This window comes from Botryllus schlosseri, chromosome 14 (assembly GCF_051294905.1).
Source record: "Botryllus schlosseri isolate E-star chromosome 14, Bs_hap1, whole genome shotgun sequence".
Taxonomy (NCBI): domain Eukaryota; kingdom Metazoa; phylum Chordata; class Ascidiacea; order Stolidobranchia; family Styelidae; genus Botryllus; species Botryllus schlosseri.
The window spans coordinates 11,714,929-11,738,177 of NC_137249.1; the positions used below are offsets into that span (position 1 = coordinate 11,714,929).

At 41.2% G+C, this 23,249-nt stretch overlaps 3 protein-coding genes across 4 annotated transcripts in view; 2 read left to right on the top strand and 1 right to left on the bottom strand.

The window, feature by feature from the left end:
- Window positions 1-23,249, top strand: part of LOC145455615 (succinate--CoA ligase [ADP-forming] subunit beta, mitochondrial-like) — a 56,424-nt gene that overhangs the window by 23,345 nt on the left and 9,830 nt on the right. The window lies entirely within an intron of this gene.
- LOC145456280 (uncharacterized) lies at window positions 5,164-9,920 on the bottom strand. Its single transcript, XM_080334360.1, has 8 exons — window positions 9,776-9,920; window positions 9,381-9,545; window positions 8,442-8,557; window positions 7,724-7,841; window positions 7,497-7,634; window positions 6,691-6,810; window positions 6,330-6,482; window positions 5,164-5,517 (listed from the first exon to the last, which is right to left on the bottom strand). The coding sequence occupies exons 1-8, from the start codon at window positions 9,846-9,848 to the stop codon at window positions 5,411-5,413; spliced, it is 990 nt and encodes a 329-aa protein (XP_080190486.1). The 5' UTR covers window positions 9,849-9,920; the 3' UTR covers window positions 5,164-5,410.
- LOC145455614 (outer dense fiber protein 2-like) lies at window positions 18,530-23,165 on the top strand. Its single transcript, XM_080333597.1, has one exon. The coding sequence runs from the start codon at window positions 19,468-19,470 to the stop codon at window positions 22,003-22,005; it is 2,538 nt and encodes an 845-aa protein (XP_080189723.1). The 5' UTR covers window positions 18,530-19,467; the 3' UTR covers window positions 22,006-23,165.

Sequence of the window (23,249 nt, forward strand, 5' to 3'; positions counted from 1 at the left end):
CTTTTTAAATCACCGCCTTGGCAAATCTTGCACTCAGGGTAGCCTAATACTCAATGTTTTTTCAACGGTCGAGGTATTTCGACATGTATGCTCAATTTACATCAGACCGATATTGCTTATTATGCTTCCTGAGACGCCAATTTATAGCATCCCCCACTTTCGTTCCCCGCTTGTTGCAGAACATCACTTACGCAGATAGGATGGCGCGGTGAACCGAGAATCTCCTCCAATACTTGGTAATGGATTTCGGAGTCGACCTCGGTCGGAGTCGTACTCGCAACCGGTTTATGTTGCAGCGGCGCAACGTAGCACCACGATATCTCCCCAGTCATTTTGCTAGAGTGACGCAACAATTTTCCCCTTTCAGATGGTGCCTCGAGGTCCGAAAACTTGAGAATCATTGTTACAGTAGTTAGTTATCTTTTGTAGAGATGAATATCTGATTTTAGTAGGCTAATGCCGAGCTGATACAATCCTTCATTTCTTAATTATAGGTCCATGATAAGTTCGCGATATGCGGTTGTATATATTTCATTATTCTTCTAGCTATACGATGTTCGCCACCCTCAACCACATTGGAGCCTTCACTGGTGTTGTTGTTGTTGCAATTTATAAGTCATGTGAGTTGTCCCGATGAATCGATGAATATGTCGATACTGTAGGGCGTAGGCTATTACAGTGTACTTGAACTTGATTCACTGCACATTTGCTGCATAAGTGAAAAAGAAAAAGTGGGAGTGGTTGCCTGACAGGGTTATTGGAAATGCAAAGCTCTTTCCCAAAAAGAGGTTGTGATATTGCTGTAATAAACTGCCCCATTCCTTTTGAAATACATTATATGTGATGTTGGTTGAGAAGCAGAATAATTTGCATATTTACTTTTACTAGGTCGGCACAAATCATATACAAACGAAATGGAGAAAATGCTGCAGTCACTATCAATGTCCTGCATGCCAGAGGATTCTTGGGCGCAAGGATCGCTTTGTATCGCGTGTAAAGACGGGAGCTGAGGTATGAAGTTATTAGATCAAAGTGCTGGATACGGTGCATTTACAGTGTATAGCTGAATGACCAAACTGCGCATGCTGTACAATGAAATTACTGTTCGAATATGGACTTACAGGCCAGGACTTTTCAGCCGGGTGTATCGGACACCGTAGCTTAAAGCAGGGCTCTTTAACCGGGTGTATCGTCCACCCTGGGGTGTATCAAAATTTTAAAAGGGTGTACCACTCAGAGGGGGTGTACTGGGGTGTACCAGAACCGCATTAAAATGAAGCAATGACAAGCTATCACAATAAATAGGCAAGTTTATGCTTCAGAACTTTTTGACCAGATGTGCAATATATCGAACAATGGTCATGTCCATATAAGCTCTAAGCAGCTTATAAATGACATTCATTTAGCGATGTCTAGGGAAATTCTTTTTTACCTAAAAAACGGAAGATTTTGACCTAAAAATTCAAAAATTGGTTGTACTTAATATTCCTATATCCGGCCCGCCGACTGGAGAAGATGCCCCGCCCCTGGTGTAATCGAATTTTAAAATAGTTTCAGTCTTTTCAATTATATTTACCGGAAATCTTGTTTTGTTGTCTAAAAAAAAGGTGATCACCTCACATTTGCCGCCCCCTAGCAGCCGGTTGCGCAGAGCCATAAAAATGGCTGCTACGCCACTGGCTATATACCATTAAATAGTCAAGTTTATGCTTCAGAAAAGGTTGAACGGATTTGCAATATCGTACAATGTTTAACTGTACACAGCTTGTAAATTGCATTCCTTTTGTGATGTCATAAGCAAATATTTCTCCTCATTTAACCGTTGGTAATTTCCTTACTCAAGTTGGAGTATTCTAGAACAGGGTGAAGTTAACTTGTGTTCAGGTCAGCTTGCGATATCTGTCTATAGTGATTCTCGAAAAAACTGCTAGAATTTGCTCAAAAATTTTAAATTGGTACTTACTGCGAGATGCTTATAAATAGCGCAGTATAATACATAATTGTAGGGGCGTAGCCGGCGGAGTCTCGAGGGTCGAGTTTGAGAACCCTTTTGTTAGATGGTATAGTGCCGTAACCTAGAGCCTGATTAGTATTTAGCATTTCCTACACATTGCAGTCTTGCACATCCTTATTGCGATTAAGCCAGGGCATGCTGCCGTAAAACAATAATTATGCGGCCGTCTACAAATAATAAAAATAAAATTAACTTGACATTTGGCGGCCGTCATCACGCAATTTAAATTTACGAATTGGTTCCCTAATCCTTGACAGATTTTAATTTGGCCCATAAATTTCCTTCACGCTTAGCGCGATTCAGGGTGACTTAGATTATTCGTTTTTGATATAATAGTGTCCGGTCCGTCCGATCTGAGTCCCGCTGTAAAAATTCGAACCGCAGAGAAAAATAATGCGCCGTATAAAGAAATAACCAAATTGGAATCGCGTGCGTCTCACGAATGAATGTTTCTCTGGTACGCTTGGGCGTTTCCAATATATTTTGACTATATATATTTTGTGGCCAAAGATTTCGAAGATATCCCTCCAATATAGCTCTACTTGTTAATCTGATCAAGTGTTCATCCGACCACTGAGAATTGATCAATATTGGACAACATTATGTGAAACTACCAATGGTATCGACCAAACTCATTCGAGATGTCGACTACAGATCGAGTTCCAATCACTATTCCTAACATTTATACTCGCAATTGTGGTTCACATATTGCAAGGGTGGTCAGAAATTTTTCATGCGCGAGCCGCATTTTTCAAAATCATCGTTTCAAAAAAGTCACAACACAAAAAATTCAGAAAATACGAATTTATTCCGCTCCGATGAGTTATAGGGTATCGAATGAAGTTTATTATCGTGTGGTGATACGGTATGTCTCCATCAGGGCTGCAAGTTGTTTGGAATCAGGCTAATATGTCGTCAAAGCAGTGCGGAGCAGTTCATTTAAGTGCTGCTGAGCATTTAAGGAAGATTTCATCTAATTACTCTGGAAAACACTATATGTGAACTCGATAGTAGAATTCAAATGCAAAGTTTTAACCTTGTAGTGACACCCTCCCCTAATTTTTACAAGTGATACAAGAAACGACATGAAAACAATACGCATATATTGTTAGTATGTGATAGAATTCATCAATCCATAATCAGGTTGAACATCTCTAGCAAAATGGCGAAACACATGTGTAATGCAATCATTAAAGAGCCGCAGATTGCCCATCCCTGATATACAGTAAGCCTGCGGGGATGTTCTGCCTCTTCAATTAGGTATATCTCAAGAAATCAGTGACAGCACTGAACTCCACGCGGGCTATCTGCGGTGTAAAGTTCCCATATAGTCAATTTAACATGAATATTTGTCCTGGCCAGCATGAGGACTCCCCGCTGGGATGCGGCCGTATGCTACGGAATCGATGAATTATGTGTTCAGGGGTGTACGAGTTAAACGTCAAAATGGTGTACCACGACGAAAAAAGTTGAAAAGCCCTGTTGTACACTATTATTCTTCAATCGTGCCAAGCCTGTATATTAACCTTATAACCATTGTATATTTGTGGTTGACGCAATGAGCAATTTAATGCTTACCTCCAATCAATCTTCATGGACAAAATCGGGCAGATGTGTACCATCTCGTTCAGTACAGTGCCATCGTCTTAAGGCAGAGCAAGACTCGTTACTTTGTATGTAAAGTGTAGCGATGACCTCTCATGCATTGGTGGACGTTTTTGGGAAACGCATGCATTCGACCCATTTAATTTGTCTGCTGTAGTTGAATGATCATAATCATATCGTCCTTTGTATTATATTTTGTGAATTTTCATAAATAAAACAGGAGACTTTACTTATAGAATAGGAAGGAGGCTTAGGAAAGCAATTTATTTTCGTTTGCAACACCGATGTGTTTGAGCGGTGGAGAAGCCACGCAACCAACCAATCTGTACCAGCATTTTATCTCTCCACGTAATTCCAGTGAGTTGATCGCCTATCAGAACATGGGTTTGACCGGGCAATAAGCTTGACGCTGTACCATTGTATCTCGGAGGCTTAAGGAACTCATGTTTCGGTGGTAGTTTACAACGCACCGTCCATTAGTAATTTTTCAATAGTCAGAGAGAAATAATTTAATTTCTAACCGAACACAGAGTAAAGGTAAACATATGTACATTGCACAGGTGTTGTAATTTTAAACCCAGTCCCGAACTACTTACTAAAGTTCGTGGTATTTTAATAATGGAACGGGCGATGTTACTGGAAGAAATCTACAAGTCTCTGAGTAGGCTACGTAGTGCAAATAGAGGAGAACTCTTCGAGAAGTCAAAAGTGAAGAAAAGGCCGGATTGTGCGGAAATCAAGAGCTGGCCATCAGAAGGTGGACAGTAGGGCTGTTCAAAAAATAACCTTTTTCCCGAATCTTGCAGGTTACTTGATTAAATCGTTAGGTTGCCTTAAAAAACGACGCACACCAAATTTGAGTTCATTCCAATCAATATTCGCGGATTTCGTAGAGTGTGAAAATTTTGAATTTGCCTAAAAATGCAAAAAAAATTTTTTTTCAAATTTTCCTTCCAACCTTATGAAATTGTTGCGCTGTCTTCAAAAACGATGGAAAACAAATTTGACTCAATTCCAAGCTGCGAAAGCGGAGTTATTCAAGTTTTTTGATGATAATTCTGGGATGATCCGCCAATCAAGGATAATCCCAGAATTATCAAAGAAAAACTGTAATAACTCCACTTCTACGGCTTCGAATTGAGTCAAATTTGGCAGGGCAGGCAGGCAGGCAGGCCGAAAAATTAGCTGTGGCCAACCGTGAGAAACCGCTATTTCATGGCCGGTGATTAGATATTTGTGGCCAGCCGCGGGAAAGCTGAGACCCCTATACTGCTTCAGATTGCGGGCAGGACACTGTCGTCTCTAAACTCCCATCTTAGCCTGATTGGGTGTTCCGAAACCCCTAATTGTGCCACGTGCTATGTTGAAGAAACTGCGGAGCACGTTTTTATCGAGTGTGCGAAGTACGCCAACGAAAGGTGTCAGTTTAGAGCTGCCGTACTGGACTTGAGAATACCCTTCGCCATTGCAAATATACTACTATACCGATTATATATTACCTCTGCCATGGAAAGTCATAGTGAAGACAAAGAAACAATAGAAAATGGTTTAGTTGATTTTATTTAATTATCGCCATATCTATTCGATTAGCAATAATTGTTGTATGCGTCACTCAAATTGTTTTTAGATATATATTAATAGGCTAAAAATCTCGGGATCATCGAATCTAATGCAGCGGATAGTAGTTGGATCTAGATGTGTACTTTGAAAATATAACGGCGAATAGTTAATATAATATGGTATTTATTAGCCTATAACAAAGGTAAATTTGCAAGCGTCAGCCATATAGCTTCAACAACCTCCGCACGTTTTTCGGCATCCATCATTCTTGACCGTGTCGCATTTCGCATAGAATACTTTGAGCAAAATACAGTCACTTCTCGTGTCTTCGCAAGGTACTGAAATACAGGACGGTTCCGAATATCATGAAATCGATTTCAAATTTGCATGGAGATTCAACTATATTATTTAGCTACGATACCAACCGAATATTTTCAGTTTACATGTACTATACAAGCCTAGTTTTCCGTCATTAATTACCGTGGAAAATTGTTGACAGATAACAAATCATACTAAATATTATGGCGTGGATGATAAGGCATACTAAAGTCCGTATTAATAATATTTCCTGTATATTGAATTCAGAAATATATTCGGCGTTTCCCGATACCATGGTCATTTACACCAGGCCGATAATATTTCATTTATGGTTCGATGCGCACCTGTCGATTTGTAGCACGAACCACGTCTAGGCTATTTAAGACACTGATTATACGGATCAGAGGCCGAGGAGACGTTATCACAATCAGAGTAGAATTATTGCTGCAGAACCCCTATGAAGCGGGACTATAGATATGTATGAGAAACTTTCATTTTATAAAACTACAAGGTATCATATGAAAATACCAAGGGAAATTCTCAAATCATGCACGACAGTCTCCTATCGTTTAAAGAAGTCAGTCGACCGAGATCACTACACCAATCCTTGACGTTTGTATTGACTCCTCGTTGCAACGCTGGCTGCGTATTAGCGGTATGTTTGGCTGCTGAGCTTGACTTAATGACAGAAAGTGCGCTTTACTATCAGTCGGCCGATTAATCATTAGTCGAATTTAGGTGGAAATGGTATCGAATTAAAATAGATGCCGGAACACTTTCAAAATTAGAAACAAAATTAAAAAAACTGACGTTATTTCATTTTAGGTAATACCTGGGCATGTTGGTTGAATGCATTCCGTGGTTGGAGACCCCGATCCACATTTTTCGGAGGCGACTTCCACACCCTTGCGTAAGCATCTTCTTTCTTTAATTCCGATTCCGCAAGTCACAGAGCATGTTGAGTAAGGGCTCCATTCCGCAGTCGCTATAACAGTAATACACATGCGCCGTAGCTTATACAATATGCCCAATTATTCCCGATATGTAGATACTGAGACTATATTAATAATATTATATACTTTAAAATTGTTTTCTATGTAGTGTATGCTTGACCACAGCTAAGAGCCGCTGCGTCTAGCCTGACGCCAGTTTATTTCTCCATTGCCGAGATCGGGCCTAACCTATAGTCTTACCTAGAGTAATAGTAGTTTCCAAGACATCGAGCATTTCTTCAGGAGAAAGACTTGGGTCAATCAAATGAATACTGCCGTTCGTTTTTTCTGCCAGTTTGTAGAATATTGTTCGGTCATCATCTGAAAAATCGAATATTCTAGGGTTACCATACGTCCTCTTTTTTGACTTTTTTGAAAGTGTCCTCGGAGGACGCCCTTTTGTCCTCTTGTTTGAGATTTTGTCCTCTTTTTTTGAGATTTTGTCCTCTTTTTTTGAGATTTTGTCCTCTTATTTGAAAATTTAGGTCATATTTAGAGCAAAATGCGAGTGATATGCCGTAAATTAGCACAGAAGCGACGCTCCGGCGATTTTTTTTTTAGTCAACCACCTAGCAATGTGGAGAAAAAAACATTATTTTGAGCTCTGAGCGGTAAGTTTACCTTTTTTTTTAGTCAACCGATCACAAAGTGGGAAAAATTCACCGATTTTTGAGAATTCTGCTCCGGTTTTGCAAGTGTCAAATTTTTGAAAAAGTGTCCTCTTTTTAGATTTCCAAAATATGGTAAGCCTAGAATATTCACCATCACAGAATGTATATTGAATTTTTATATGATACGGTGTACGTCGACGTCACGGGTGCAGCCACAAGTAAGTAAGAAAGTAAGTTTTCCCGATGCTATACGTTTGACGTAAAATATAATATAGTGCGACGGGATATAATTTCTACTTGATCGCTTGTGGACCAGCGAAACACATGGAAACGAAATAATATCACTGTTTCAGCACATACACTCAGCGATAGTTCGGCCGATACAATATTTCTCACCGAATGACGCAGCGGTTAAGGATCGTTTCTTCCTCGAATCCTCAAATACATGGTCATGACAGTATTCCGGACTTGTTGCTTCGCAGATATCAGGGCATGCACCACAACACCCAGTAAGAATAGGCACGTATACGCATCCTATAAATAGATATACTCCCCGTTATTAATGATCAAATGGGTGTGGGTGCGCCAATATACCGTGTAAGCTCATCATTGATTTCATTTACCTTTGCGATCGAGTAAAGTATATACTTCGAGAGCTTTGTCTGCATCTTTCGGTGTTGCATCGGATAGTAGGTAGATCTTACAGCCATCATGTTCATCAGGAACACCAGAGGCAAGTATCTACAAAAGTTGGCAATCGTGCAATCAATTCAGTGAGAGCGTTGACATGTTTTATATATCATTTGATATATTCGAAATCGAAAATACGAAGATAGCCATGTACGATGCAAAACAGAAAATTATCTTCATATCTCTGGAGAAGATAAACGTACAGCGTGTATGTGCAACAGACTTCGTACATTTTGTATAATATCACCCATGCAGTATACTGTACATGTACAGTGTACTTGTACACTGTCATATATGTCCAATATATGCTTGGCTCAGCCGTTACCATGTTACGCAAATCAAGCGAAACGAAAGACAGAAGGAGCAAGAGTGCAGATCTGCTGATGAACTAACCAACAGGGAAATTACTGTAAAGACTGAATAATACTTCGATAGCTGAGTTCCAGTATTACGCAAATGTCAAATGAGTGCACTTTAATGGGAAACTGATTGCAGACAACCCCAACTATCTCCATTTCAAAAGTCAACTCTTCCACTAAAAGGATAAATGTTCAGAGACATATATCTAATGACGTAGGTATAGTTTTAGATGTATAAATCTCGTCACCTGAATTTTTAAAAAGCAAGTCGTTCATTTTATCTACAACTCACTTCGATACCAGTCATTGCCATTTCTGGACAATCGGCTCCACCACTTGCACTCAAGTTTCTGATGTAGCTAATTGTTTGTGCGGTGTCTTTCGTTGGGCCTGACAGAGCTCCAGTTCCTAGAATATATGAATGAAATTGTTACATGATCTGTGTGAACAGTGTGAACACACACGCGACTCACAATCGGTATAACACATATAAATTCTATAGACTAGCCCAGGGGCGGGCAACATACGGCCCGCGAAGGGATTTTGTCCGGCCCGCGGACAGTTTTCCGTCTTATATAATAATGTGGCCCGCGACTACAGTCTGCCGAGATTCCCCACTACTTGCTTACTACGTCAAATTTTAGTGACTGTATGTTATTATGCGCACTGCGCAGAGTGCGAGAGTGGAGCTTACGCATAAGTTAGTCGAAGTGGCAAGACTTACATTATCGGCATTGACGATGTACTCAACCCTAATATCGTTTGTGGTAATCATGGTGTTTGTCGACTACAATGGTCATTTACACCAGGCCGATATTTCTTATTTTTGATTCCGTATCCGCCGACTTGTAGCACGGCACCCTTCTAGGCTTTTGTAAGACACCGCTTAGGCCAGGGGTCGCCAACTCAAAACGGGCCGCGGGCCACTTTTCAAATGTCGTAGAAGCCGCAGTCCGCATGAATTCAATATCGAGGTAAAACACCACACAGTTGAACAGCGACGCTATCTCGTCACCTACTCAGCCCTAATGAATTGATATCTTGGTAAATTTGGCGTACCCGGCTTATCGAACGCCTTAAAATACTATTTAGTAGGGATGGTGTGAACATAAGGTTCACGTATTGGATCAACACTATGATTGCTGAGAGATTTACTAACGGGTTCATGCAAAACGGCTCTAGCATTTGGTTATGATATAATGGAGAAAATTTTGATTCTATTCGTCTGTACCAGGATCGTTATAGGAAACTGCCAGCCAGTACGTGTCATCGGTAGGATTGCAATTGTTGTTCTTTCCCGCAATGCAGTTTTCAATCCAGCTGCTAACTGCAGATATCTCATTGCTCATTGATCCGGTGTCGTCAACAACGAAGCCGATGTACTCGTTTCCAGAAACTAGAAGCAATTATTAGTTGTCAACATCCGATTTCCAAAATATAATCATATCAAATATAATAATATCTCAATATCATAATTTTGATAAAATAAATCCGACATTTATATAAATGCATGTATATGTTTGTATGTGTGTGTGTGTGCGTGCTTGTGCCAGGTGTCGACGAAGATATATCCGAACGAACCTAATACTCGTTTGGAAAAAAGGCATCATGAAAACTGGTACTCACCGAGGCAGGAAGGGTTCTGTAGCCCGAGAATCATGAGCATTCCAATATGCACAACTTCCATGGCTAATTGCATGCTTATACGTAATTAGGTTACAACAAGGTAATAGCGGAAGTATGAACACTGAACAGATATGGTCCCCAATAAATTCGTGCAATTGCAACATGTTAATTTAGCATCAAAGCTGCTCATGACCAATTAGTAGGGATGCATATTGGGTAGAACATGAAATTACAGGCCTACCCTTTTGCCACAACGTACGTCTGCATCCCTTGCCCCCTTGCAAGAACCATTCAACAAGTTGAAAAGTAGAGACAGATAAGGATTATTAATTCTCGAGCCAGCCTTTTTCCGACCTGCGTACCGACATTTCGGATTTTTCTTTTGTTAAACGACTGAGCAGTATTTTTCATAAACCACTATGAGATAAGGATTGCACAAAGATTTATTCTGGACAAATTTGCTTTGAATGCTGTGCGAAATATATCATAACGCACTATAGTAATGCAAAATACGCCCTGACTGTATTTCGGGGTTACCTTCCATTATTAAGCAGAACGATAATTTGAAAATCAGATCCGCGAGTTACCGGGATTCTGATAAGATTGATTTTATGTGATCTATTTCAAGACTTTTTATACTTTTCCTCAATGAAGCCGAAGACGGCTTTGTTGTCCCTAAAGGCGTGGGGGAAAATTTTCATTTCGTCCTAATTCATTTTTTGAACGTAGGCTATGTTGGAATTTCACTGGGATTTACCCGGCGCGAAAAATAATATTTGCTATGAACGCTCCCTGCTGATATTCATACCATGCGTAGCCTTATACCTCATTTGACACAAGCTTATCTATGGGAATTACTTGATTGATGTCACCTGACCATTGAAATCCGACCAATTGAAGTCACTATGGATCGATGTGGTAATCACTCCGAACAGTGATATTTATGAATGTAAACATATACTAGAAATTAGCTTTGTAAAGATTCATCTCGTGCTCGAAATAACGATAGCACTAGCGCTCTTCATCACTATTGAAATTGCGTGATTGTGCAAATGCGCAGTTGTGCATACATTGCCGTTTTAAGTTTCCTTTGTGGAACGGGGCTCTCCAAATAACCTTTCTCCGAATTTCACTGGCTTAGTCGTTGAATTGTGCGGTTTACTAAAGAATATACACTCCAAAGCGGAAGCGGTGCAGGAACAATTGATATTCAATTGTTGGGAAATTATAGTATGCACGGTGGTCAATTTCGTCACTTTGTTATGATCAAATATCATGTTCCGGTCTGAAAGGCATGTGGTGCTTTTTAAGCATTTGCATCTTTAGAACGGCCTGTCATAGCGTGTTGATAAGGATATTGCAAATTAGTGAAAAGATCTTGACGCTTATTTGCTGGAAATCAGTCGACTTCATAGAGATAGCCTTGTTAAAACAAATGTTGATATTCGCCATTGAAATATTTTCGACACTGAAATCTGCCACCATGAAGAAGAAACATGCTGACAGATAACGTGATGGTCCATATCTGAAAGTATCATTATCACGCAAATGTATAGATTTCACGAAATCAAAACGAAGCATACTACTGTATTCTTCACAATGCATTAACATATTTGCTTTTCTGGACTTCTATATTCCTATCGCAAGCGAATTACGACTTTTGACTTTCAGTGGAGTCACATTTTCCTCCAAACATTTATGTGCAGTGAACTCGGGTTCTTCAACGATAGGATATTCGAGGAATCTCATGTCATCCTTTGATTGAGTGATAATGAAAGTATTGCTGTGACAACAACATCCTACAACGCCTAAATTGGGCGTCACGGATCTAGTTTCTTTGTGGGCCTTCATTTGCTTTCATTGGTACATGCCAGTGATTCCCAACCTAGGGTCTGACCTCCGTGGGGTCTTTGACTATTATGTGCGGTCGCGGAGACGACAAGTAATTGCCAATTACACGGCCTTTGGGGAATGCAAACCTGTCAAACAAGTCGCCACATCAGTTCATGCGTTATTTTAATGTCCCATCTACTTTAACGTAAAAATGGTGTCTGGGCACCACATTGAAGATTAACGGTCGGGTAGGCTAGGCCAACATAGAAATCAATAGGACGGGAAATTTTCTTTCCAGGAAAGCTACACGTGAGCCGGTATCTGCTAACAGCATACATAAATTGCATATACACGCACACACTCGGCACGGCCAAATAACTTATTGATCGTTATTGGCATGTCGTGTGACACAGAATTTCCCGTAGCCCTTTCGGACTGCTTCGATTGGATACACAAAGAAATCGTCCCAAAATACCTATGTACGTTGACGATTTCATAATTGCGTTATTGATATTACTGCGAATAAAGTCGCTGGCTTCCCACATACACACACCAGATTTTAATAATCAGAACTCCGAATTGAGTGTGGGGTGGCAGAACATTTTCAAATGCACAAAAAGATTGGGAACCACGTATGCGGTAGGTATGAATCTTGTATGTGCGCTGTACAGAGGCTACAGGCTAAATCAGTATATCGAAGCATCTGGTAATGCAAAAGTCAATATAAATGAAATAGATTTCAAAAAATTAACCAACTTTTTTCATCCGCACATGCACAAGACATGCGATTTAATGAACAGGTAGAAAAATATTGGCCTGGTTTCATTTTGGAATATAAACAAATTTTAATGGGTGTTGTATATTTCCAGAGGTGTTCAAAGTAGTCAAGAAAGCTACTCGAGTAGAAGTAGAAGTAGCGACGAAAAAATCTACTCAAGTACGAGTACAAGTACTTCTCTCATATACCACCTAAAACTACTTGAAGTAGAAGTAGAATTGACTGACTTTAAATCTACTCAAGTAAGTAAGTAGTTTTGAAAACAGTCTTAATTCGTTCGCATGGACTGTCAAAAGCTGCAAATTGAGCTATGCGAAAGGTGCGTAGAGCTTGTTTCGTATTGATGCATCCCAAAAGGGAGAAGTGTTCGACAGAATAAGCATTCTTTCGCATCATGGGATGCAAATTATAGTATTGATATGAAAATGCGATACTAACCCTTTGTTTTCTAAAAGATCCCGTTTTAGATATTATCATGGCATTGCGCCCTACCCCATATTATAAGACCCCAAGTTTAGGTGAATAGCAATACGGAAAAGTTGTATAGGATACGGTTTCAACACTTTGCGCGATTAGTATACGTTAATAACAAATATTGTAGATCGTTAAAATTTATATTTAGTGTAGCTATATTTTCGGAAAATAGAGGCATTTCTACACTTGCTGTTATGCTTCCACGTGTATGTTCTGCAGACAAAAGAACTTAAAGTAATCAGAACTCAAGTATGATACTCGGAATTGAAAGTGGAATACAAATACCACTTCTAAAGAGCGGACAATCTATTTCATGTCTTTTGTCCATAAAGCTTCATAGGTGAACTGTTAAAACAGGTGTAACAGTAAAGAAAGCCGGATTTTCCAGATTACCATGACACATCAGGGGCTGCTAGATTACGATTTGATAAGTAATTGCTAGATTGCGAAACGGTACTTTCAAACGTTATGGTGCTGGGCCATATTCACTGTGATGAAATATTTGATATGGGCGACAATGCGCTGTGAGCGGAACCAGATAATCCGGTACCTAAATTATATTGACTGATGCTTTCGTGAAAACATATTTGTCACTACATAACAAAATTTCTGGGCTTTACTTGACTTTTATGAATATTAAACGTTGATATTCCGTGAAAACAACTCCGAAATTCCTCAGGCTATCTTTCGTATCGGGGGATTAAACTACTTCTCCTTGACGAACTGAAAATAGATAAGAGTAAGTAAGCAGATCGCAAAATATTACGAATTACAAGTAGAAGTAGGAAAAATCAGATGTACTTGAGTAAGTACAAGCAGTAGAGGAAAACTACTTGAGTGCTTCCAAAAAGTAGAAATACTTCGTTACTGACCACCTCTGTATATTTCTCTGTTGCCCCCCTACAGTTTTGGCGATGAAATTTCAACTTTGTTCAACTTAATACGGCAGTAGAACGGTTAGTCTTTAGCGTGGAGCATGGAAGCGCGCGTCAAAGATCGTTCATCATTCTTACCTCACAATATGGGGTCAACAGCATTTCTAAAGATAATATTTTGGATCTCGACGGAAAAGGGTGGCCACGCGAAGATCTCGAAGCCTTATACAAGTGTCACGACTTGATTGTAGCTTCGCCACCCATACATTGCACCACTTCTACCGTTATCTTAGAGTTGATGAGATTAGGGAAATGCCTACATTTGATAATAATTGATTCGATATATATATTCGACTTGAAGTTTTCTTCACTGACGCAGTGAATCTTCTTAATTTCTTCAAGCCTAACGGCCTCTAGGTATATTTATTGTTGAATATTTGTGAATGTCACATTCGGTGAGATTACTTTTATCAGCAAGTGCGGTATAGACCAGGCGTTCCCAACCTGTGGGTCGTTGGACCCACGTGTCATACACCCTTTTCAGAGAGGTTGCAAAAAAAAATTGAAATCATGTTTCTCCCCACTATATAACAAAAATATTTTTAAAAAAATACTATTTCAGCAATAAGCTACTTTACCTGATCTTGATCGAGTTTACTTTCTTTGTTTTACAAAACTAAGCAATTCGCACCCTAATCTTAATGAAGTTCTCGTCCATTTGCGTTGTCATTACAATTAAGATATGGTGGGTGAATGTGGGTTTTCAGCAATATTTCTTCTGTGATATTCAATATATCATGGGGCTTGCTCTTGCCACCACTAATTAACCAGTGATTAAAACATTGTCAGAGCTAAAGCAAGCTCAACCATCACACTAATTGAATATTTATTGGATTCATGTACTATCATTTTATTGTGTGTTGTATTTATATCATTCTAACACTCTACTCTATAAACCATTGTTATATAAACCTTTGTTATTTAAAATAAATTGTTTTAATTTTATAAAAAGGGTTAAAAACGGGGACGTTGGCTTTTCAGAATTTTTAAAGGGGGTCAGGATAGAAAAAAAGGTTGTATTTGCTGCCATTTTCGAGATTATATTATCCATATGACATCCTATACGATAGAGAGTACAGTGTGCCTAATTCCCCATAAACGGATACGTAGCCCTGCTACATAGTCATATTTCTGATGATATAATGTACAACACGACTCAAATTCATATATGTAAGCCTGCGAAAGATCATTTGATTACACGGATACAAATCGGCTATTGATTATATGATATGATTCCGAGTCGCAAGAGTCGATTTATTCTGAAATACCGACTACCACAATTCGTCGCCCGGCCCATGCCACTGTACGCATAGAAAGATACCGCTTCTCTGATGAATTTACAATATGGAAGCCACGAAACCTCGGAAGCTCGTATTACAGCATCGACAATATGAAGTAAAATTCCCGGCATGTTCAAATTTCCATCCCTAGGTGTCGACAGGAAGCAGTCTCACAAAAAGAACACCACAGTTGTGATTGATAAATACATGGCTCATGTTAACTGGAGACAAGTCACCAGCATATGTATATTTTACAATGAATGTTGTTGCAGTAGGCTACTCCACTCGGAATCGCATCAGTATGGTATTTGATTTCACAACCTTTGGTCATTACCGGGATATGGCGAATTCGGCTATACATAACAACGCAAATAAAACGCGTGACTTGGGCCTACATACAAAAGGAAATAGGTAACATCACATCCGTCGTGTATAGGGGGTTTCCATGTAGTCAATGCAAAATAAATATGTAATCTTATGATGTTCAAACTGTTCAAGATTTCGTTGAAACTTGAAAGAAAAATAAGCTCTCGTGCAACACAATGGAATAGGCCTATTAAGCAAAACTTGACGGAATCTGGCTAGTCATTGGAAACGCGTGACTTAAGCCTATACTTACGAAAGGAAATAGGTATCATCACATCCGACATGTATAGGGGATTTCCTTGCAGTCAATGCAATATAAATATGTGATCTCCTGATGTTCAAACTGTTCTCCCCACTATATAGCAAAAATATTAAAAAAAAACTCTTTCAGCAATAAGCTACTTTACCTGATCTTGAGTTTACTTTCTTTGTTTTACAAAACTAAGCAATTCGCACCCTAATATTAATGAAAGTTTTCGTCCATTTCTGTTGTCATTACAATTAAGATATGGTCGTGATCGAATGAAAAACGAGCTCTCGAGCAACACAATGGAATATCAAGCAAAAGCTGACAGAATGTGGCTAGTCATTGGCAACAGCTCAGAACACTGTAACCAGAACCGGATCCATAAATATGGGGGAGGGGGCGAAAATTTGTGTCGAGATGGATAAGGGGGCGATGAGTCGAAAAAGGTTGGGAGCCTCTGTTCTAAATGAATACTAGTCACTCTTTGGGATTACGGGACCACGGCCTAACATATCGATCTCGCATTCCGCCACATGCCATCTCATTTTTTCGCTTGCCTTTTATATTCTTTGCTTTACTTTTCATTCAGCGTGCATGCCTCTTCTCGACTTCACCTCTAGGCCACGGCGAGTGTCTGATTTCAGTTCAGTTCAGTTCGATTTATTAACAATTTTTATCAGTTCAATAAACCACAAAAACTACGATACAATGAAAAGATAGGAAGGTGTCGAAACGACTTGGAGTAGTCTTTGAAATCAGACACCCGCATCGGCCTACGCGATCGTAAAGAGGAGGCATGCACACTCAATGAAAAGTAAAAGAAGGTATATAGTAAAGAAAAGCAAGCGACAAAAATGGGGTTTGAAGTTTGGTTTATCACCCTATGGGGGCCCAAGCCTAACTTTTGAAGAAGACCTGACAAAGTACTGTTGGCCTATATTGGTGTTACAATAGTTCCGCGAAGTAAATTCCGGACGCTCTTTAGCTCCGACTAGCGGATTTAAAATTGAGGTATAACAATCATTCTGTCAATAAAACGTTAAACTAGCAAAGCATTGCCCATCGACTGTATACAGGAATCGAGTGGAACAAAGGTCATGAATTTTGCCATCTGTAATGTGAGCTCTGGTGATTGCTACTTGCTAGGGTCTGCAATGGATTTATTCACGGACCGGATGAAATCGTCTGGCGGGCCGTGTCAGGCCTGCTGTCGGGATTCTGTTTGACAGCCCTGATATACTGTAAGGTCGGTGCGGCTATCTGGTCGTGTGTTTTAACCAGGTCCGAAACAACATTTTCAGCCGCCTTCCGTCCCCAAAAGCACTGATCTTGGGCCCACCATAGGGTAATCGATGTAACTTCTTGGGCATTACCTGTATGCATATTGTTGTCAAATTTTATGAATGAATTCTGTCAATTTATTTTTCCATAATATAGGCTACTATCAGTGGTGGCTTTTGGGGTGGGCGAGGTGGGCGGTCGCCCGGGGCCCCCCTGATCGAAGCCCCCCCCCCCCCCCCCCCTATTTGGATTTTGCGCTTTTTTCAAGGAGAATGACGAAGAAAATAAACATGGAAATCCGTGCACCAAGCAAGAATATGATTCCGTACAACAGGGTTGTAACAAAGTAACAAAGCTCCGAGTCACAAGTCAATCTCACTTTTATATTTTTGACTCGAGTCAAGTCGAGTCATTTTCAATTCCCGCCGAGTCAAGTCCGAGTCCAAGTCAGCGAACAGAGGATCGAGTCTGAGTCATGGTATTATGACTCGAGTCCGAGTCCACGTCATTGTGTTGACTGCTCAGTTTCCCAGTTGAAGTCATCCTAAACCCACTTTTTATAACTCTGTATGGTGATATTGAATGGTTCGCATTTATAATATAGCAATTTTCCTCACTTTTAGCATGCAGTTTCTGGTACCATTTTCAAGCACCAGTACCAACAAACGAAATCGCAATAGTGCGTTGGCTTCGAAATTACAATGAAATGTCGGTCTTGGCCGTCTGAATCTCGAGTCAATGACTTGCTTCGAGTCATGCGCAATGACTCGAGTCCAAGTCGAGTCAATACACGGATTGACTCGAGTCGAGTCGAGTCATTTCCATATTTTAAGAAAATGACTCGAGTCGAGTCATCCGAAAATCGTGACTCGAGTCGGACTCGAGTCGAGTCATGACTCGAGTCATTACAACCCTGCCGTACAGATGTGTCAATCATCATCAAATCACTGCATTTGTTAGAGAAGTCCCGTATCCCGATAATCATCACGTCTCTGCATGCGATAGAATTACATAGTTTTGATGTAGTCTATCCTTGCACACATGTAAAATAGACATGGCCGTTCGTAGGGCCACCACTGGCTACTATAAAATGGACCAGCAGGTTGCACATCCAGTGATTTCCAATCTTTTGTAGTCGCGACCTCATTTCGAACTTGGAAATGTTCCGTGGCCCAACTCAAAACTTCATAAACTCATTATTAAAGCATTTCAGCTTGCCGAAACTTACTCACGGTATATTTTGGAAGCTGATTACGCCCAACATCTTCGCGATCCCAAGGCAAACGACCCCAAGATTTGGAACCACTGGCTGTGACTGAAGCATCCAATCGGCCTTAGCCAACTCTAAGAATATACTGTTAGCTTATAATTGCGATTACAATTAGACTTATTTCAGTAAATTATGGTTATGCATTTTGTGGTGTATTGAACTGATGATGCTGATAAACCAATGATGATGATGATGATTATGGCTCAATTCCTCCAGAACATTTTGCAGTCACCTCGGCTATGGTTGAGTAATTCTAACCGGTTACAACGACGTCATGATTTGTTTTTAGGCAGGGATAATTTGAGACAGCGTTCTTGTCACTTGGCTTTATTCCAAGGTCGTTCCTTAGTGGAAGATAACAAGGTGATGCCCTAGTTGAAGCAGTTGTAAGTTTTGCCGTAATCATCGATTGTCGTTGGCGTAATCGGCGTACGGTTGTGTTAGATGAGATGACTATCGTTTGTAATACCGCACGAACCAAGTCATGGACCATGGTTGAGGTTGAGTCATCAGTCAGACTCGTATAATCAGTACGGTAACGCTAATTCTGTCTCTCAACTGAATGCCCGCACCGGCAATAACTGTTACCCGTTACAAGACGCCCTTTATATGCACAAGTCTACGGTTTTATCAGATTGATGGTCAGTCGGTCACTGTAATTGGCATATTTCATGCTAATTATTGCATGTATCACACCCACACACATCACAGTGAAATTTAAATATGATTGGTAGCCGATAACGAGAGGAATCCGGACTGAACATACATAATTTCGTCATCCATTCGCCAAGATGCACAACATCCGTTGACGTTGTGTGTTTCAGCGTGTTTTTGAAAAATAAAATGATGTCCAATATTGTGACAGTAGCAAAGGCGCCCAACTGCTGTGAATGGGACGTTGGGGCCCAAGTTTAATTTTTGTAATGACTTTCTAAAGCTGCAGTAATTTTGTATTAATCAGGATGAAAGCAGTTGAAAAGATATCCAGTATATAACTTCTGGTTCTTGATGAAAGCAGTTGAACAAATATCCATTACCACTTCTGGTTCTTCAAGACACAGGTTAAACCTTTCCATTGGTTCTGCAGTTATTTTGTTAGCAGCTGTGCCTAATACCGTTGTCGTTTCCGGGATTCTGTTAGATTCACCCAATCTTGAATAATATTTTTAAATAGCTGCTACAGACACCTCGCCGAAGTTCTGGCTCGTCAGACCGTGTCTCTTCTATAATGGAAGCTTCTCCAATACATGTCCACGTCCAGGACAACACTCCCGTTCACGTACACGTCAAAAAACCCAAGTCTGCAGTCGTGGGGAAGATCGACGAAAAACCAACTCGAGAATTCCCAGGATCACGCAAATACACAAAACCCAGCAGATCACGAAGCAAAATAATCAACGGTCCATGGATACCTGCTCCCGGGAAAACATCCTTGAGGGACCGCACGAATCAGGGTTTCAAATGGGACAGCGGCGTCAGCCAGCTGGAGGTGAACGCCCCACAGTTTCCCCGCGGAGGAGAGGCCTCGATGAAAATGGCCGATTTGATAGACGAGGAAGAAGACGCGGCCAGATCGCACATTCAGAATTACGAAAAAAAAATCGAGGAGTTGATGAAGGAAGTCGGTACGCTGCAGAATGAGGTCGAGCTGAAAAAGACGGAATGCGAGCTCGAGGATCGGAAGCTGGAGCTTCAAGTTTCGAAGGAGGCGCTGGAGAAGCAACATGAAAAAATGAGATCCGTCACCGAGGTGTACGAGAGAACCGAAAAGGAGAACACGAGACTGAGAGAAAGCGTGGATCGTATCAAAGAAGACCTCAGCGTAAACTTATCTCCCGGACGCGGCTGTACCGGCGATGTCCTGTTGAGAAAGCTTGTTGACGTAGAGCTGCACGGTGCCGCTTGCGAAAAACAAGTGTCCGCGTTACGTAGCGTGATAGATCGCTTGCGACGTTACAATGTCAGCAGGGTGCCGTCTGCCGATCTCCTATCCATGACCAAAGATTGCGATACGTTACTCGATCAAATACGAGAGTTTGAAGAAGGCAATCGATCTTTGCGGCAGTCTCTGCAATCTCAACATGAGGTTGTGACCGATTTGAAGATTCTACAAGAGCAGAGGGATACGTTGCTCAAAAAAGTGGGAGACACCGACGCAGAAGTTGGCCGGCTGCGGTCGGAGGCGGGCATGCTGAGAACCGAAGTGGACCAGCTCATTGTGCGTCTCGACGAGGAAAAAAAGCACGCCGTCATGTTGACAGAGTTGAACAAGTCTATCGACGCTACACGAGCTCACTTGCAGAAAGAACTGCGCGTGAAAGACATGGAAAACGATCGGTTGCGGGTTCAAATGAAGAATCTGGAGAGAGACACGGCCGTCACGGTGAAAGAAGCGGAAGAGATGATGGGGACTGCGAAAATCGTTCAAGAAACGATCGGTACGGAGAAGGAAGCGTTGAAAAAGGCAACAAGAGCTCAAAAAATCCGTGCCGACCGTGCGGAACACGATCGGAGAGTGATGGAAATCAAGTTCAACGAACTGGAGAGAGATTTAAGCAGAGCAAAGGAGGATTGCGAAGCGTGGAAGGCGCGATATCACCGAGCTCTCGACGACAGGTCGAGGTCCGAGGGTCAGACCAAGTCTCTGGGCGATAAGGTGGACGAGATGGAAGCCTTGATGCGTAGGAACGACCGGAAAGCGCAAGAGAGAGAACGCGAACTGACCGAAAAGCTTCACGAGCTGACATCGGAAAGCTCGACGTATCAGTTGGACTGCGACAAGACGAAAAGCGAACTCCGCGTGGTGTCGGAAAAGTTGAAATCGGCGCTGGAGGACGCGGCGTCGCAGCGCGCTGCTTTGAAACAGTTTGAAACTCTGAATTCCGAGCTACGCGCCGACCTCGCGAAGAGCAAAAACGAAGCGGAAGAAGCTTTGCTGAGCGCAGAACGTGCGGAGCGCGAGGCGCGCAGAATGCAGAAGCAAGGCTCGGACGAGATCGAGAAGATGCGCGATCAGATGCTGGAGCGCATGAAAGAGCTGGAAGCTCTTCCGGAACTGCTAAAGGAGGCAGAGATCAAGTTGAAAGACACGCAGGATCAGTTGTACATCCACGAAAAACGGTCTTCGGAGCAGACCAAAATCATTTCGGAGCTGTCAAGCCGAGATGAAGTGTTAAACGGTGACGTGGGTACCTTACGACAGAAATTGGTAACGCTCTCTGACGAAAACCGTGCCTTAGAGGCTAGACTCGATATCATGCACACTAAGTTGGACGACAGAGATTGTGTCTTACGCGAGAGCGCGGTAGAGCGTGCTGACCGCGATGAAGACATCCAAACGTTGCAGTTGAAATTGGAAGAGAAATCGCACCTTTGCAACAGCCTGCAACGGCAACTAGACGCGGCAGTCGCGGACGGCCGCAAGGCCGCGGAAATGGAGAGAGACAAGTTGGCGGCGAGAGAGCGCGCCGTCCAGAATCGCATCAATGACATGGAGGTGCAGATAACGAGAGTGAAAGCGGACGCGGTCGGCGTCGAGAGGGCGAAACTTGATTCGGAACGGAAGTACCGTAGTCAGATACAGGATCTTCAAGACAGGCTGGAGCAGTCGGAGTCGACCAACAGGTCGATGCGGAATTACGTGAACTTCCTGAAAAGCTCGTACAACACAGTGTTCGGTCAGGAAGCCAATCTGACGTCGAGCCCTATCCGCGGCGGGTCGTTGCAATTTAGTTCGCCGCCGGATAAAGGTTCCGGGAAATACTGAGAGCTGGGTGTTGAAATCTTTGATACAAGAAATTGAGACTGCAGAAGTCTGATGATGATTTTATGTAATAATTAATTCTACTCCAATCCCGGTTGGCCTATGCATATCCGTTAGTTTTTGTGTATCCACTGTAAGCTCACAATCTTCGCCCTTTTTACACGTTTTCATTTCGTCGAGCAAATTCAAAAAGTACATGACACTATTTGTGTGTCTTTTTATCGTCCAAATCCTATTCAAAATTTTTCATACTATATCGCCGCTCCATTGCAAAATATCCTCATATTAGCTGATGCTATGAGGCTGTGATGGCATGATAATATACCGTATAGTACTGTAGATGAGGAACATACTAACTATTTCGTGATGATGAAATAGTTGAAGATAAAAAGTGATATATGAGCTGCGCTCCTGTAACTTCAAAATAATAATCCCTTATTAAGAAGCATTCTAATTCATGGAAATTCTCTCGAGAGTTGGGAATTTTCTGCAGTAGGCCTTGAACACATAATCATAGGAGCATCAGTTTTATATCTGCTACAAGACAAGCTTTCCTGTATTATGAGCAACAACCATATAACACACAACGACTATGTTTTATAAGAGCATTACTAGTAGAGTAGCGCATTTTACACAATTTTGGTAACAGTCATTTTCGTAGCGTATTTGGTGCCTGAAAGAAGTATTTTGGTAGCACCATAAATCGTGAACGTTCCAAATGCAGTATCTCGCTTTGGCAACCTTTGCAATGTATCTTGAAATCATTCTCGCTGGGACTTTTGTCAAACGTAATTCATCGAGTCATGTGTGTGAACTGTATTTTGGCAATATTTGTTGTATAGGTATGGAGAATATGGTGTATGGCTCGATCAGAGGATATTTATGCATAGCAGATATTGTTGTGTTTTCATTGTAACACTTAGGGATATCTAGAACTGTAGATATCCCTGGTACCGGTAACACTTTTGAGTGTTCTTTGTTTTTACTTAAACTGCAAATATGTCTGTGTGTAAGAGTGGATCTCGGGACACAGTTAATCAATTTATCAATAAACATAGTTGATCGGCTTTATACATGCTCATATGTCATTATGTTTGATCGATGCTGAAATCTGATGTAAGAATGATTGTTATAAAGTCAATACACATTTCAATGTACTTTTATGGGGCTGGTTTACATTGAACATATTGTGCTCATGCTCAGACCACTGTGCTACTGCCATATTTGGCTGTCTGGCATTTTCCAGG